We start from the raw sequence: 16038 nt of genomic DNA, 5'->3' as shown, positions 1-16038 counted from the left end.
CAGAGTCAGACCCTCAACCGACTGAGCCACCCAGGCACCCTGACGAGACTTTAAAAACCAAGTCTGCAGGCCTCTGGGTGGCTCAGTTGGTTAAACCCCACACTCTTGATTTCTGCTCAGCTCATGATTTTGTGGTTGATGGGCCTGAGCCCCAGGTCGGCTCTGTGCTAACAGCGCAGAGCCTTCTTGGGATTCTCTCTCTCCCTCTCACTTTGCCTCTCTACTGCTTATGCACCTGCATGTACTCTATCTCAAAAATAAATAAACAAACATTTAAAAACCAAGTCTGAACTGAACTTGAAATGCAAATGGATCCTTCTCTTTGTTCTTTATGGAGCACATTAACAACTAACTTAATGACTAGACTTAGACCCAGCTTGCAGAAACAGGTGTCATTTGATCAGGGAGACAAAAATTAATTAATATTTTGACCTACATAAGGCAGTAGAAGTAGAATTATTTCTTTTAAGATCTGTCATTTAAAAATTATGTGTTGCTCACATAGATGCTTTTCTCTCTTAATTGGGACTTAAACAGAACCTTACTATTATGGAAATTTTCAAAAGTATACAAAAATAGAATCTCTTCCCTTAGAAAATCCAAAGATCTGGGGTTGCCCAGGTAGGGGCAGTCCTGTGCCTCTGGATTGGAATGAAAAAAAAAGAAAGAGCATCCCTTTGTGCCCAGCAGCTCATTCTTTGACAGTTATTCACATGGGGCCAATATTGTTTCATTAACATCCCCATTCACTGGAGCATGCCCTTAATTTTTTGACAAAATTACTTTTAAAGATATTACTAAAATACTAAATTGTTTTTTGTATTAATTATTATAAACATTTTTGGAAAGAAACATGGTCTATTTACCAGTGAAGTCTAAGAAGCATTTTGGTAACATATATCAAAGAACTTTTTTTAAATGTCTGTATCCTTAGTTCCATTAGTTACCTTTCTGGAGTCTGTCCTTAGGAAATAGAAATTAAGGCTAAGATCATTGTACAAAAATGTTCATCACAGTATTGTTTATACTATTGGATAATTGAATATCCATATGTATCTAACAGTAGGGAACAGTAAATCAAATGTTTTACCATTAAAATGTGTTTGAAGAGGGGCACCTGGGTGGCGCAGTCGGTTGAGTGTCCGACTTCAGCCAGGTCACGATCTCGCGGTCCATGAGTTCGAGCCCCGCATCAGGCTCTGGGCTGATGGCTCAGAGCCTGGAGCCTGTTTCCGATTCTGTGTCTCCCTCTCTCTCTGCCCCTCCCCCGTTCATGCTCTGTCTCTCTCTGTCCCAAAAATAAATAAATGTTGAAAAAAAAAATTTTTTTAATGTGTTTGAAGAGGAGCATCTGGGTGGCTCTGTCAGTTGAGTGTTTGACTCTTGATTTCGACTCGGGGTGTGATCACCGGGTCATGGGATTGAGCCCTGCCTCGGGCTCCAAGCTGAGTGTGGAGCCTGTTTAGAATTCTCTCTCTCTCTCTCTCTCTCTCTCTCTGTGTCTATCTCTCTGTGTCTCTCTCTCTGTCTCTCTGTCTCTCTCTCCCCAACTCAGGCTCTCCCTCACGCTCCCTCTCAAATTAAAAAAAAATTAGTAACAAATAAAATGTCTTCAAAGAATATTTAATGACATGAGGAAATGCTCTTGAAAAAGAAGATAAAATTGCCTCTGTATAGTAATCCAAATTGTGGGGAGCCTGGGTGGCTCAGTTAAGCTTCTAACTTCAGCTCAGATCAGGATCTCCTGGTTTGTGACTTCAGGTCCCACATGGGGCTCTCTGCTGTCAACGCAGAGCCCCTTCAGATCCTCTGTCTCCCTCTCTTTCTGCCCCTCCCCCACTCTCCCATGTGCACATACATGCTCTCTCTCAAAAATAAAAAACATTTAAAACATGGGGCACCTGGGTAGCTCAGTCAGTTAAGCGTCCAACTTCAGTTCAGGTCATGATCCTGCAGTCCATGAGTTGGAGCCCTACATTGGGCTCTGTACTAACAGCTCAGAGCCTGGAGCCTGCTTCAGATTCTGTCTCCCTCTCTCTCTGCCCTTCTCCCACTCACACTCTGTCTGTGTCTCAAAAATGAATAAATGTTAAAAAATTTTTTAAATAAATATAATAACAAGCTAAATTGCATAATGCCTTTGTATATATTTGGACATGAAGATCCAATTTACTGTTGCCCTAGTTTGAATACATCAAGTTCAACTGCAGTTAGGTTCTGTAATTTCAAAGAAAGCTTCTTGCTTTTCTGATTTTTAAAACATTGTTAGTTACCAACTTAATCCTTCCAAATTGCTGTTCACTTGCTGAAACCTGAAACCATATCACTATTCAAGATACTTGTGCTTTAAGATCCTAGAATATAAGCAAATCAAAGTTTATGATTTAGATGATTGATATTAAGTACATTTTAGGCAGTGAGATTTCCTCCTTATATGTAGCTTAGCAGTCAACATGATTTTCTACATGTATGCTTTTCTTTATAATTAAGAATATTATTTTCTGTGTCCTAACTTTTTAGATTATAAGCACACCACAGAGACTAACCAGTTCAGGAAGTGTTCTGATTGGGAGTCCATATACCCCTGCACCAGCAATGGTTACTCAGACACACATAGCAGAAGCTACTGGCTGGGTCCCAGGGTAAGACTGTTGTTGCAAGTTACCATTTTTAAAACTTTTTTTAAGCTGTGATCTTTTCCTCTCACTCTCTTGTCTTCTGTTCTTGTTTCATGTTAGTCTAGTCCTTAAAAACTAATGTGTGGCCTTTAAAATCACCTGTTTTATTTCACTTTATATCTCAGATATGAAGCAATCATTTTTAAATACAATATGGAACAATCATTTTTAAATACAATAATTTGTACCTGTGTCTTCTGACTTTTTCACCTCTCAAAAAGTACTGTTTTTATGATTATCACATTTAGCTGCTTTGGAGATGCACGAACTATATTGTTTTAATAAACATAAGCAAAGAGTTACATATTAAGTGTTGGCTATCCTCCGAATTTCCTGTAACTTTTTATTTCCTTCAAAACCAGAAAAGGAACTAGGGAAAAGAAGCCAAATACATTAAAATTTTTATTGAGTTTTTTCTTGATCCTTTTAAAACACTGGACAGTTAAATCAATATCCCTTGCGTTATTCATTTGCCACTTTTAGTATTAAACTTTTACATGTTTCATCTCTGCCTGTAGATACCCTTACCCAGGCTTTCTCTGCTCCTTATCATTTTACCATTTGATCGTCCTGTAAAAGAAAAAAATCCTAAGATAAAGGACTCAAAACTTCATTTTGTCACTTTAGAAGTTATTTTCATGGTGACATACTGTACTCGTAGTTCTGTTTGACTTACAATTGTGAGTTAGCAGACAGTAAATTTTGGTTGTGTAAGAGCTTTCTTGTTCCCAGGATGTTAAATAATCCTGGCAAAGTGTTTTAAGCCATATACATGTTCATGTGTATACACATATAAACACACATTAGAGACAGAATAGTTTCATATGAATACATCCTTTTCCACTATCAAATGAGATGAAACACCATCACCTGTAATCCCATGGCCTCTATTCAGTCCTTAATACACGAGGACCTAGAAGTTACCTCGGATTTCTGCACAGCCTTGAGAGATTATAACATGAAAGCCACGCCTGTGCCAGTCGTGTTGGCCTGCTTTGGAGATGGCCAGGGTTTGGGTATTTTCAGCCCAGCTGTGTTTCATATTAGGGGTGGAATGATTGCTCTGTTGTTCTGGAATGAGTCATACTTTCTGTGCCTTTCTAAGTCTGCAACATTTCTTCCCATATTCCTCGAGCTCATTTCAGCCTACAGTATTATATTGTGGTCTTTTTGATCCTATGATAAATTTTATTATGTTGTGATCTCTTACTCCTATGATAAAATTATAGTTTTTATTTTATGGACATATCTTTCATGTTTGTTAGGTTTTGTGTTTGCATATATTTGCTGTGAAACTAGACAAGTTACAGTAAATTATTCATAAAATAAAGTTGTGTTTAAATACCTGTTCTTTTTATGCTATCTTTTTTTTTTCTTTTTAGTGATAGAAAACGAGCTAGAGAATTTATAGATTCTGATTTTTCAGAAAGGTGAGTATAAGCGTTAAGTGTTTTGTTTGAGAGATGCTACTATGTAGAGAGGAGTTTGATGTCTGGACGATTCTAGTTTAATTAGAGATGTTTTTCTTCACAGGACTTAATTGAGTTTCTGCCATTATTTTATACCTCAGTGAGTGTTGTATTTCATTTGTCATTACATAAATTCATTATATTTACATAGGTCCAAAAGAAATCATCCTGTTAGTAGATTGGCTGTTGGTAGTGTATTATTTAGCCCTTTCCCTCCTTTTGGAGGATGAAGTGTCCTACCAAAGTGAATATTCGATGTTACCTCAACATGCCCAGATTTTTTAAAAAGAAGTTTTATTGAACACATTTAAAGATTGTAGTAAAGTCTCACTTCTTTCTTAACTAATAAGTCGAGTACAGTATAACATTTCCTTAGACTATTAGGACAGTGTTTCTCAGTGTGCATCAGAATCACCTGTGGAGGGGCGCCTGGGTGGCTCAGTCGGTTAAGCGTCCAACTTCAGCTCAGGTCACGATCTCGCGGTCCGTGAGTTCGAGCCCCGCGTCGGGCTCTGGGCTGATGGCTCAGAGCCTGGAGCCTGCTTCCGATTCTGTGTCTCCCTCTCTCTGCCCCTCCCCCGTTCATGCTCTGTCTCTCTCTGTCTCAAAAATAAATAAAACGTTAAAAAAAAAATTAAAAAAAAAAGAATCACCTGTGGAGTATTGAACGCAGTATGAATGTCTACCAAGTCAGAAATTCCAGGAATAAAAACCATCATGTAGGGTCATTGAAGTTCAGTATGCCATGCAAGCCACTACATGAGGTACCATATTAATGTTGTGCTGTTTTTTTTTTTTAAGTTTATTTATTTTTGAGAGAGAGAGAGAGAGAGAGAGAGAGAGAGAGAACACAAGGCAGGGAAGGGCAGAGAGAGAGGGAGAGAGAGAATCCCAAGCAGGCTCTGCACTGTAAGCACAGAGCCCAGTGTGGGGCTCGATCTCACTAACCCTGAGATCATGACCTGAGCCAAAATCAAGAGTTGAATGCTTAACCAACTGAGCCACCCAGGTGGCTCTATATAAGAGCCACCAGGGGCTCTATAGTGCCCCAGTGTGGCACTATATTAAAATAAGACCTGTTGTCTTCGAGGCAGGAATTCTGTAAGGTTGTTACTTACTGTCTTAAATAAAACTTCCCCAGCTATGCTTTCTAAATTTGATTTTTGGTTTTTGATTCTAAGATCTTTTAACTCCTTTTTCCAGTGGTGTTTTAATCTCTGTTCTTTTGTTAGGTCATTTGCTCTCAGAATAATAAATAGTTTTCTGTCTTATCTCTTTTCTAGTTTGCCACCTCTGATTTGCTGTGCCCTGAGAAACTAGGTAGCCAAATGTGTTAACATTCAGTCTAAAATAAAAATGAGAAGACTCTGAGTGAGGACCTTGAGGCGATATATATTTTTTAAAATGTGTGTTTTCTTGCATTGGGACTGGCTGTACTTCTGTTCCTTTGTGGCATTTGTTGCTTGCTTCTTGGTTCTTAATTGTTTTGAACAGATAAAATCATGTCTGAGAAACTGCTATATCATATAGAAATATATGGGGAAATATATTCTTTTCTTCCTAATGGAAATTCCTCTTTCTAGCTCCTGCTTGTCTTTGTGTTTATCCCTGGAAAGGGCAGCAGTACAAGTTCTTATGATGTATTCAGCAATGCATAAGGGCTTAAAATAGTACTTTTCATTTGTTATGATTGGTGGCCCTTATGTACTGCCAACAATATAAAAAACATGATTCTATTTACACTCCTTCATAAGAGAGACCTCTAAAGATCACATATAAAAGTGCCAGATTGAGTTTGTTGGTATAAACACTGATTCAACTTTTCCTTTTTGCATATGATTCAGTGATCTTTTTTTCTAGTGATTTTTATTCTTTTTATTTTTTAATGTAACTTTTCTGCAATGAATCCCACCCCCACCCCCACAATCAAGTCACAAAGATTACTACATGTGATTTTTTTAATGTTTATTTATTTATATTTATAGAGAGGGAGAAAGAGAGATTGCAAGCAAGGGAGGGGCAGAGAGAGAGGAGAGAAAGAATTGCAAGCAGGCTCCATGCTGTCTGTGCAGAGCCCAACAAGGGCTTCATCAGGAACCATGAGATCATGACCTGAGCTGAAATCAAGAGTCAGACACTTAACTGACTGAGCCACCCAGGCACCCCTATTGTTTTTCTTACAAATGTTTATTTTCCTCCAAATGCATTGTGTTCTTCTGTAACGCTGTGAAACATCTTTGTTTCCCTTCTCCCAGAGTTGAGGTTCAAAAAGCCAGCTCTCAACCATAGACTAGTCTTTATCTCTTCAATGTTTTGTATGTTGATTTAGTATTATATCTGTAAGTATTTGTATTTGTTTTCTTCAGGGATTTATACATCAGTATATAGGGATACGTTCAATGTTTTTATCCTCATCTTACCACTTGACAGTGCAACTTTAAGTATGTCTTACACAACTGTTCCTTTGTCAAGGTCATTTGTGAGAGCAAGTCAGTTTCTGAAGAAATCTTGTTTGGTAGGTAAAGGATCCTTTGAGGGATTCTCCTTAGTTTTTTCCCTGTATTCCGATCCACTGGACTTCTTTTCAGAGAGCTCGTAGAAGAAGCTGTGAAAATCCCCTTTCTGTTCTTGTCTGGGGGTTTAATCCTGAAACATGTTTGTTCACTCTCTCTTTCTTCCTTTGGACAGAATCTGATGGTGTCTTCTACATGCATCTCTTCCAGATCTATTTCCATTTGGACCTCTGCTGAGGGATTCAGAAGGTCCTGGGTGCCCCACAGGCGGCAATGGCAGCTTGTGGGTGTTTTTCTTTGTTCTTGTCTTAAATGAAGATTTGGCACGCTAGTGTTGTATTCTTCCTGCAGGCTCATGTAATCTCAATATCTTTTTGTTGGTGGAAAAGTTAGAATTCCACTTATTTTTAATAAACTAATAATTTATAATTAACTAATGTAAACTGTAATAAGCTAATAGTAATCAAAATCAGTATAGTTAATATGTGTACAGCTTCAATGATGTTTATGAAATTGTTCATTTAGCAAACATTTTTAATATCTACTAACTTATGTTCTAAGCATTGGAGAGAATAATAAACAAGACAGGTAAGTCTGCCCTTAGAGAGTTTATATGGGGGGGTGGGGAGTATAATAAGCAAATAAGATTATTTTTATTTTTTTTATTAAAAATTTTGTTTAATGTTTATTTTTGAGAGAGACAGAGTATGAGCCGGGTAGGTGTAGAGAGAAAGAGAGAGACACAGAATCTGAAGCAGGCTCCAGGCTCTGAGCTGTCAGCACAGAGCCTGACATGGGGTCAGACTCACAACCGTGAGATCATAACCTGAGCCAAAGTCAGATGCTTAACCAACTGAGCCACCCAGGCACCCCAGATGATTTTTAGATTACGGTAAGTGGTATACAAAAAAAAATAAGAAAAGTGATTGTGGCTACCTTGGAGAAAGCCTCACAAGGGAGGTGATATTTGAATGCAAAGGAGTCAGGCTGCTAAATAGATTAGGTGAGGTGGGGGAGACAGGGATTCTGGGCAGAGGGAGTGGCAAATGTAAAGCTCCCAACTGAGAGCAATGGGCAGTGGCAAATGTAAAGCTCCCAACCAGGTTGATGTATTTGGGGAAGCACAGTGGCCTGGAGATAGTTTGAAAAGCAGAGTGATATGACATGAGGGTGGAGAGGTAGGCAGTGTTCAGATCATGATGAAAGACCTTTGTAGGTCCTGGTAGGGAGTTTGGTTTCTGTTCTAAGGAGGATTTTCAGCAGGGGAATGGCATGATTTAAGTCACTGGCTACTGAGGGGTAAATGGATTCTAAGGAGACAAGAACAAAAGCAGGAAAATCAGAAGACTATTGCAGAGGACAGTGGCCTGGCAGTGGAGATGGGAAAAAAAATGGATAAATGATAGACATAGAACCAACAAAATGTATTGATAGATTAAAGGAAGGAAGAGGAGAAATAAAGGATAGCTTTGGTTGTTTTGCATGAACAGCTAGGTGAATATTGATGCCATTTACATTTAGTGTATTTAGGAGTAGGTTTGGGAAGAATTTTGTTTTAGACATAATGAAGTTCAATAAGTTTATTAGTTATCTAAGTGATGGTATCATTAGTATATAAGTAGTATCATTAGCACATAAGTGGTCGCAAGCCTAAATGATACAACCCAAGGAGGGAGAGAATGAAGATCCATAAGGAATAAATATTTATTTCCCATTTCACACCTCCTCTTCCACCCATACCCAACACAATGGATACATACTTCCAGGAAAGTAAAGAGGTTTTTTTTAATTGTTTTACTAAGTTACCACATGAAATTATTTTGCTGATTTACGTATTCTTGTTGGCTCATTTAAGTGGGAAATGAAGTTTTCATTACTTTTGTAAATAAAAATAAATTATTGGGAAAATATAAAAAGACAGTGGTTATAGGTTCTAGTTAAGCACCTGGAAAGATAATATTCTTTGGGTATAATTCATCTGAATTCTTCAAACGAAGTTATAAAAGTTAACATGCATTTCAAACTATACCATATTAGTAGTTTTATTTTCTATTTATTTTCCTTTTTTTTTTTCTCAATTTGGCTTTATTTGGTAAAGAACACTTCCTACTGGTTTCTTTATTAGATTAATAAACTAATAGAGATCATAGTGTTTATACCCTATAGCCATAGTTTGGTGTTATTTGGAAAGAGGGTCCTGGTGTTCCAAATAGCTCGATTCTGAGAAAACTTAGTAAAGTAAACTCTCAGATTCAGATAGTGAGTTGGGCACCTGGGTGGCTCAGTTGGTTAAATGTCAGACTCTTTTTTTTTTTTTTTTTTTTAATTTTTTTTAAGGTTTATTTATTTTTGAGGGAGACAGAGCACAAGCAGGGGAGGGGCAGAGAGAAAGGGAGACACAGAATCTGATGCAGGCCCCAGGCTCTCTCTGTTAGCACAGAGCCTGATGCAGAGCTCAAACCCATGAACCATGAGCTCACGACCTGAGCTGAGGTTGGATGTTCAACCAGCTGAGCCACCCAAGCACCCCTAAGCATCGGACTCTTGATCTCAGCTTAGGTCTTGATCTCAGGGTTGAGAGTTCAAGCCTTGTGTTGAGCCCTGCACTGGGCGTGAAGCCTACTTAAAAAAAAAAAAAAAAGATAGTGAGCTTCCAATTTAAGATGATAGACTGAACATCATGTTTATACCCCAAACCCTAAAATCCTATCGAAATTTTCATGTAAAAAATAATAAAAGGAAGTATATCTCTAAAAGTGCTATAAAAAGTGGTAAAGATATAGATTTTCCAATTAGATGAAAGCCAGTGTGATTACAATAAAGGACAAGTGGTAGTAGAGAATTTCACATCCCAAAATATGCATTGGAGAAGTCAGAATTGGAAATGGAAACCATTCTTCCCTATACTGACTGAAATGGAGAGGCTCTAGGCTTAGAGGTGACAAGTATAAAAAGCAAGAATAGGGCACCTGGGTGGCTCAGTCAGTTGATCATCTGACTTCGGCTTGGGTCATGATCTCACGATTCCTGGGTTCTGGCCCACATCGGGCTCTGTGCTGGCAGTGCAGAGCCTGCTTTGTATTCTGTGTCTCCCTCTCTCTCTGCCCCTCCCCTACTCACACTTGTCTCTTTCAAAAATAAACATTAAAGAATTTTTTTTTTAATTTTAAAAAAGCGAGAATGAATTAGTGAGGGAGGTAATGAGGGCACTGAAATGAAGATTATCCAAGGAGCACCTAGCAACTTGAAGCTTGCCAATCTTCCAAATCCCTTTGTACCTCCCATTTCATCTCCATACACATAGATATTACACCAAAGACATTTCTTCCCCAGGGCTGAAACTTAACAGAATTGATATCAAGGAAATAGGACTCTCTGCCTTGGTTAAGCTTGTAATTGACTTCTTTCATTTAGCATATTTTCTTTTTTTTTTTTTTAATGTTTATTTATTTTTGAGAGAGAAAGAAAGCATGAGCAGAAGATGGGCAGAGAGAGGGAGGCACAAAATCTGAAGCAGGCTCCAGGCTCTGAGCTGTCAGCACAGAGGTAACATGGGGCTTGAGCCCACGAATTGTAAGATCATGACCTGAGCTGAAGTCAGATGCTTAACTGACTGAGCCACCCAGGCTCCCCTTATTTAGCATATTTTCAAGATTCATCCATGTTGTGGCATATATTAGTGTTATTCCTTTTTATTCCATGGTGTGGATATACCACATTTTGTGTATTTGTTCATTAAAGTTGGATATTTGAGTCGTTTCTGCTTTTTGGCTATTACGAATGACGCTGCTTTGAACATTTGTGAACAAGTTTTCATTTTTCTTTTTATGTATATACCTGGGAATGGAATTGCAAGGTCATATGGTAATTCTTTAGCCTTTTGAGTAACTGACAGGCTGTCTTCTGGAGTGGCTGTACCATTTTACATTCCCACCAGCAACAGCTTCCAATTTCTCCACATCTATCCAACACTTATTATTTGTCTTTTTTATGGAGCCATCCTTGTGGATGTGAAATGATATTTCATCATGGTTTTGATTTGCATTTCCCTAATGGCTAATGCTGTTGAGCATCTTTTCATGTGCTTATAGGACCTTTATATATCTTCTTTGAAAAAGTCTTTCTAAATCCTTTGGTCTTTAATTATTGAGTTGTAAGAGTTCTATATGTATTATAGAGGCAAGATCCTTATCAGATATATGATTTGCAAAACAATGTCTTATTCTGTCTCAGTTATCTTTTCACCTACTTGATGGTGTCCTTTGAAATACAAAGTTTTTAATTTTGGTTGGGTTTAATATATGTTTTTTGATTCTTGTATTGCTTATGCTTTTGGTGTCATCTTTAAAAAACAATTGAAAAAGCCAAAATCATGAAGCCTTAGCCTGTGTTTTCTTCTAAGAGTTTTATAGTTTTTGCTCCTACATTTAGGTGTTTGACCTAATTTGAGTTACTCTTTAAGGTTAATTTGTGTAACGTAACTTAAAATCACACAGAATACATGTGAAATGTATACTTTTTTGGCATTTATTTTTATAGCATTTCACAATTATGTAAAATTTTTAAATAGGCCTAGTTTTAAGTTTATTATTTAAAATTATTAACCACATGGGTGCCTGGGTCGCTCAGTCGGTTGAGCGTCCCACTTCAGCTCAGGTCATGATCTCGCGGTCCGTGAATTCGAGCCCCACATCGGGCTCTGTGCTGACAGCCCAGAGCCTGGAGCCTGCTTCAGATTCTGTGTCTCCCTCTCTCTGCCCCTCCCACACTCATGCGCGTGCGTGCGCACACGCGCACACTCTCTGTCAAAAATATACTTAAAAAAAATAAAATAAAATAAAATTACTAACTACATTAGAAAGCAAACTTTATACTATTTTGTCTTTAACTCTCATTTTATGATGGTGAAGCGAGCATTCCTGAACTATTTTCTCAAGAAAAGGCAGACCTTTTCTGAATGTGACCCTGATAGTAGTAAACCAGATTTGAAGTGGGAGTGATTTAAAGAATGAAGAACAATAGAATTTGTAAATGTTTTGCTGAGAGGCATGATCCTTTCTATATTGAATTTGGGTTTTTAGCCATAACTAATGATAAAATGCTAAAACCATGGCACCTTATTTTACAAAAATATAGTGGCTAATGAAGCCATGACACCATCAACACTTAAGCATAAAAGACAACAAAACATAAATAAGTTTAAAACCAAAAGAACCACTGAGTACATAAATAATAAACTATTGTTCACCTATCACCACTATCCATCTCCAGAACTTTTTCACCATCCCATACTGAAATCCTGTACCCAGTAAACAATAACTTCCACTTCCCCCTCCCCCAGCTCCAGTAACCATAGTTTTACTATCTGTCTCTATGAACTTGACTATTTCTATTTCATGTAGGAGGAATCATATAGTATTTACTCTTTCATCTCTGACTTATTTTACTTACCATGTCTTTAAGGTTTATTAATGTTAGAGCATGTATCAGGATTTCATTCTTTGTTACGGCTAAATAATGTTCCATTATATGCATGTACTATGTTTTGTTTATTCATATGTTGATGGACATTTGGGTTGTTTTCACCTTTTGACTGTTGTGAATATTGTTGCTGTGAAGGTGGGTATAAGAAGTATCTGTTGGAGTCCCTATTATTAATTTCTTTAGCTGTAATAACACAAAGTAAAATTACTGGATCAGATGGTAATTCTATGTTTAAGTGTTTGAGGAACCATTGTAGTATTTTTTATAGCTACTGCACCATTTACATTGTTACCAGCAATGTACAAAGGTTCCAGTTCCTCCACATTCTCACAACACTTCTTTTTGGTTTTGATAATAGCCATCCTAATCTCATTGGGGTTTTGTTTGCATTTCCCTAATGATTATTGATGTTAAGCGTCTTTTTATGTGTTTATTGGCCAAGTTTAATTTCTTGATTCAGCCAGGGCTGAGTAGTATCCTTCAGTTTTGTATTGCTCATGAAAATTCTGGTAACTCATGAAGAGTTTAATCCTTCCTCATAGCAGCCTTGTGAGACAGGCACTTGTATTTCTGTTTTTCAGGCAGAGGAGTATCATGGGTCAGAGCTAAATGAAGTAAACTGTTCAAAACACATAGCTAATAAATAGTTTACCAGTGTTGGTATTTAACCAGTTTTCTTCAAGTTCATGAACTGATTGTATAAAACTATTTTATCTTTATATTTTTATAAAATCTGTAAAAATATATTTTTATAAAATCCTAAAAATTCTTATAAAATTATTTTATTTTCTATTTATATTTTATAATTAAATCTTATTTCATTAACTCAACTAATCTTATAAAATTCTTATATATGGTCTTGTATTTGTTTCAAGGTCATGTTCATCAGCTATTGAAAGTCTAGTTTTTCCTATTTAAGGACTGTGTTTAGTTTCTTCCTTTAAATTTTATCCATGTCTGACAATAGAAGGCAAATTAGTCAGGTGATCGCCCTACACTATGCTATGATTATCTTATTGCTCCCTTTTTATTTTTTTTAAAAATGTTTATTTGTTTTTGAGAGAGCACAAGTGGGGGAGGGGCAGAGAGAGACACACACAGAGAATCTGTGTCAGGCTCCAGGTTCTGAGCTGTTGGCACAGAGCCCAATGCAGGGCTTGAACCCATGAACTGTGAGATCACGACCTAAGCCAAAGTCGGATGCTTAACCAACTCAGCCACCCAGGCGCCTCTTATTGCTCCCTTTTTAAAAAAGACCTAGAATTACATGAAAAACAACAACCCTGCTCCATCCCTCGCTTTTAAAAAGTTTATAAACATGGAGTTGAGAATTTTATTTACTTAAACCATTATCCACTTCTTAGCATAAATATAAAACCCCATACACAACATATTTCTTTCAGAAATAACTCATGCACTATTTTTAACAGTTCTTATTTCCTTTTTTTGCCTACCTTGTACTAATTATACATATTTACATATGGCTAGCCATTTGTATCCTAAGTACCCCAAACACTGAGGGCAAATCAGCATAGAGTGGGCTTTGTGTGAAAGTATATGTAGCAAATGGGAATTGGTAGATTCTTTTAAAAAATGAAATTACTTAGAACAGTAACTAGCACATACGTAGCATTCAGTAAGTATTTACTATTTGCCATTACCACTGATTTTAAACTGAATAGGCCGTGATCCAGTTTACGTAGAAAGATCACCATAATGGCCTTATGGAGGAGGGATTGGAATGCCTCTAGACAGCACAAAGGAGAACCCTTATAAGGCTCTAGTGATATTCTTAGAGAGATGATGAGGGCCTGAACCTAGGGCAGTGAGAACTTAGAGAAGTGAAATTCAAAAGCTAGTTAGGCCTTGAAGTAGATTAGATTTAATACAATTAGATTGATTCATTAGAAAGGGAATTAGAAGAACGTAGGATGAATCTGGTTTTTGGTTAGGATGATTGGGTGGATGGTTCTGTCACTCATCTAGATGAGAATTGCAGTAGGATCCAGAGTTACATATTGTACATGTTGAGTTGTCCTTTATATTAATAGGGTATTGTGATGTTTAAACACCCCTTCCTGAGAAAGCTGAGCTGAGTATAGGAAACTGAGGATAGGACTAAACCATTGTAAATAATCAAAGATATGCTCAAACCATTCTTTTTTCTCTCTTTTTAAAAGACTAATTTAGAGAATTTAAAATGCAGAAGTAGATGACTGGTATCGTGAACCCCCTATGTGTGCACATCTCTGAACTTCAACAACAATCAATTCATGGCATATCTCATTTTGTATATACTCCCTCCTGTATTGTAAAGCAAATCTCTGGCATCCTATCATTTTCATCATAAATCTCCGTACTGGTATCTTAAAAAACTCCTTTTTAGGGGCGCCTGGGTGGCGCAGTCGGTTAAGCGTCCGACTTTAGCCAGGTCACGATCTCGCGGTCCGTGAGTTCGAGCCCCGCGTCGGGCTCTGGGCGGATGGCTCAGAGCCTGGAGCCTGTTTCCAATTCTGTGTCTCCCTCTCTCTCTGCCCCTCCCCCGTTCATGCTCCGTCTCTCTCTGTCCCAAAAATAAATAAAAAAAAACGTTGAAAAAAAAATTAAAAAAAAAAAAAAAAACTCCTTTTTAAATATATCTACAATATCATTGTTATACCTAAGAAAATTAATGATAATTCCTTAATATCAAATATGCAGTATTCAAATTTCTGTCTGTTTCAAATGTCATGTTTTGTTTGCTGGGTTTTTTTTGTAAAATATAATTCAGTTATATACTGGCACAAAAACAGACGCTCAGATCAGTGGAACAGAATAGAGAACACAGAAATGGACCCAGAAACCTATGGCCAACTAATCTTTGACAAAGCAGGAAAGACTATCCAATGGAATAAAGACAGTCTCTTCAGCAAGTGGTGCTGGGAAAACTGGACAGTGACATGCAGAAGAATGAACCTGGACCACTTTGTTACACCATACACAAAAATAAACTCAAAATGGATGAAAGACCTCAATGTAAGACAGGAAGCCATCAAAATCCTCGAGAAAGCAGGCAAAAACTTCTTTGATCTTGGCCGCAGCAACTTCTTACTCAACATGTCTCTGGAGGCAAGAGAAACAAAGCAAAAATGAACTATTGGGACCTCAGCAAAATAAAAAGCTTCTGCACAGCGAAGGAAACGATCAGCAAAACTAAAAGGCAACCGACGGAATGGGAGAAGATATTTGCAAACGGCATATCAAATAAAGAGTTAGTATCCAAAATCTATAAAGAACTTACCAAACTCAACACCCAGAAAACAAATAATCCAGTGAAGAAATGGGCAAAAGACATGAATAGACACTTCTCCAAAGAAGACATCCAGATGGCCAACTGACACATGAAAAAATGCGCAGCATCCCTCATCATCAGGGAAATATAAATCAAAACCACAGTGAGTTACCACCTCACACCTGTCAGAATGCCAATATTAACAACTCAGGCAACAACATATTGGCGAGGATGCAGAGAAAGAGGATCTCTTGCACTGCTGGTGGGAATGCAAACTGGTGCAACCACTCTGGAAAACAGTATGGAGTTTCCTCAAAAAATTACAAATAGAACTATCCTCTGACCTAGCGATTGCATTACTAGGTATTTATCCAAGGGATACCTGATATACTGTTTCGAAGAGGCCTATGAGCACCCCAATATTTATAGCAGTGCTATCGACAATAGCCAGAGTATGGAAAGAGCCCAAATGTCCATCAATGGGTGAATGGATAAAGATGATGTGTGTGATATATGTATATGTATATACATACATATATATATATATATACACACACACATACATACATACATACATACAATGGAGTATTACTCAGTAATCAGAATGAAATCTTGCCATTTGC

General features: G+C 37.5%; 1 protein-coding gene across 8 annotated transcripts in view; it reads left to right on the top strand.

Moving 5' to 3' along the window:
• Window positions 1–16038, top strand: part of TFDP2 (transcription factor Dp-2) — a 174100-nt gene that overhangs the window by 122955 nt on the left and 35107 nt on the right. For 6 of the 8 annotated variants that reach the window (XM_025913427.2, XM_086674437.1, XM_086674440.1 and 3 more), the window contains 2 exons: window positions 2521–2642; window positions 4061–4108. In XM_025913427.2, the coding sequence (XP_025769212.1) occupies window positions 2521–2642; window positions 4061–4108 (170 nt within the window). Of the gene's footprint in view, window positions 1–2520; window positions 2643–4060; window positions 4109–14801; window positions 15395–16038 lie in introns of those variants that run through there. The other 2 variants (XM_025913428.2, XM_086674441.1) reach the window with 2 other exon arrangements.

This window comes from Puma concolor, chromosome C2, assembly GCF_028749965.1.
Source record: "Puma concolor isolate L17-30 chromosome C2, mPumCon1.1.hap2, whole genome shotgun sequence".
Taxonomy (NCBI): Eukaryota; Metazoa; Chordata; class Mammalia; order Carnivora; family Felidae; genus Puma; species Puma concolor.
The sequence above is the reverse complement of the archived record's forward strand: the minus strand, read 5'-3'. Positions and strand labels throughout refer to the sequence as shown.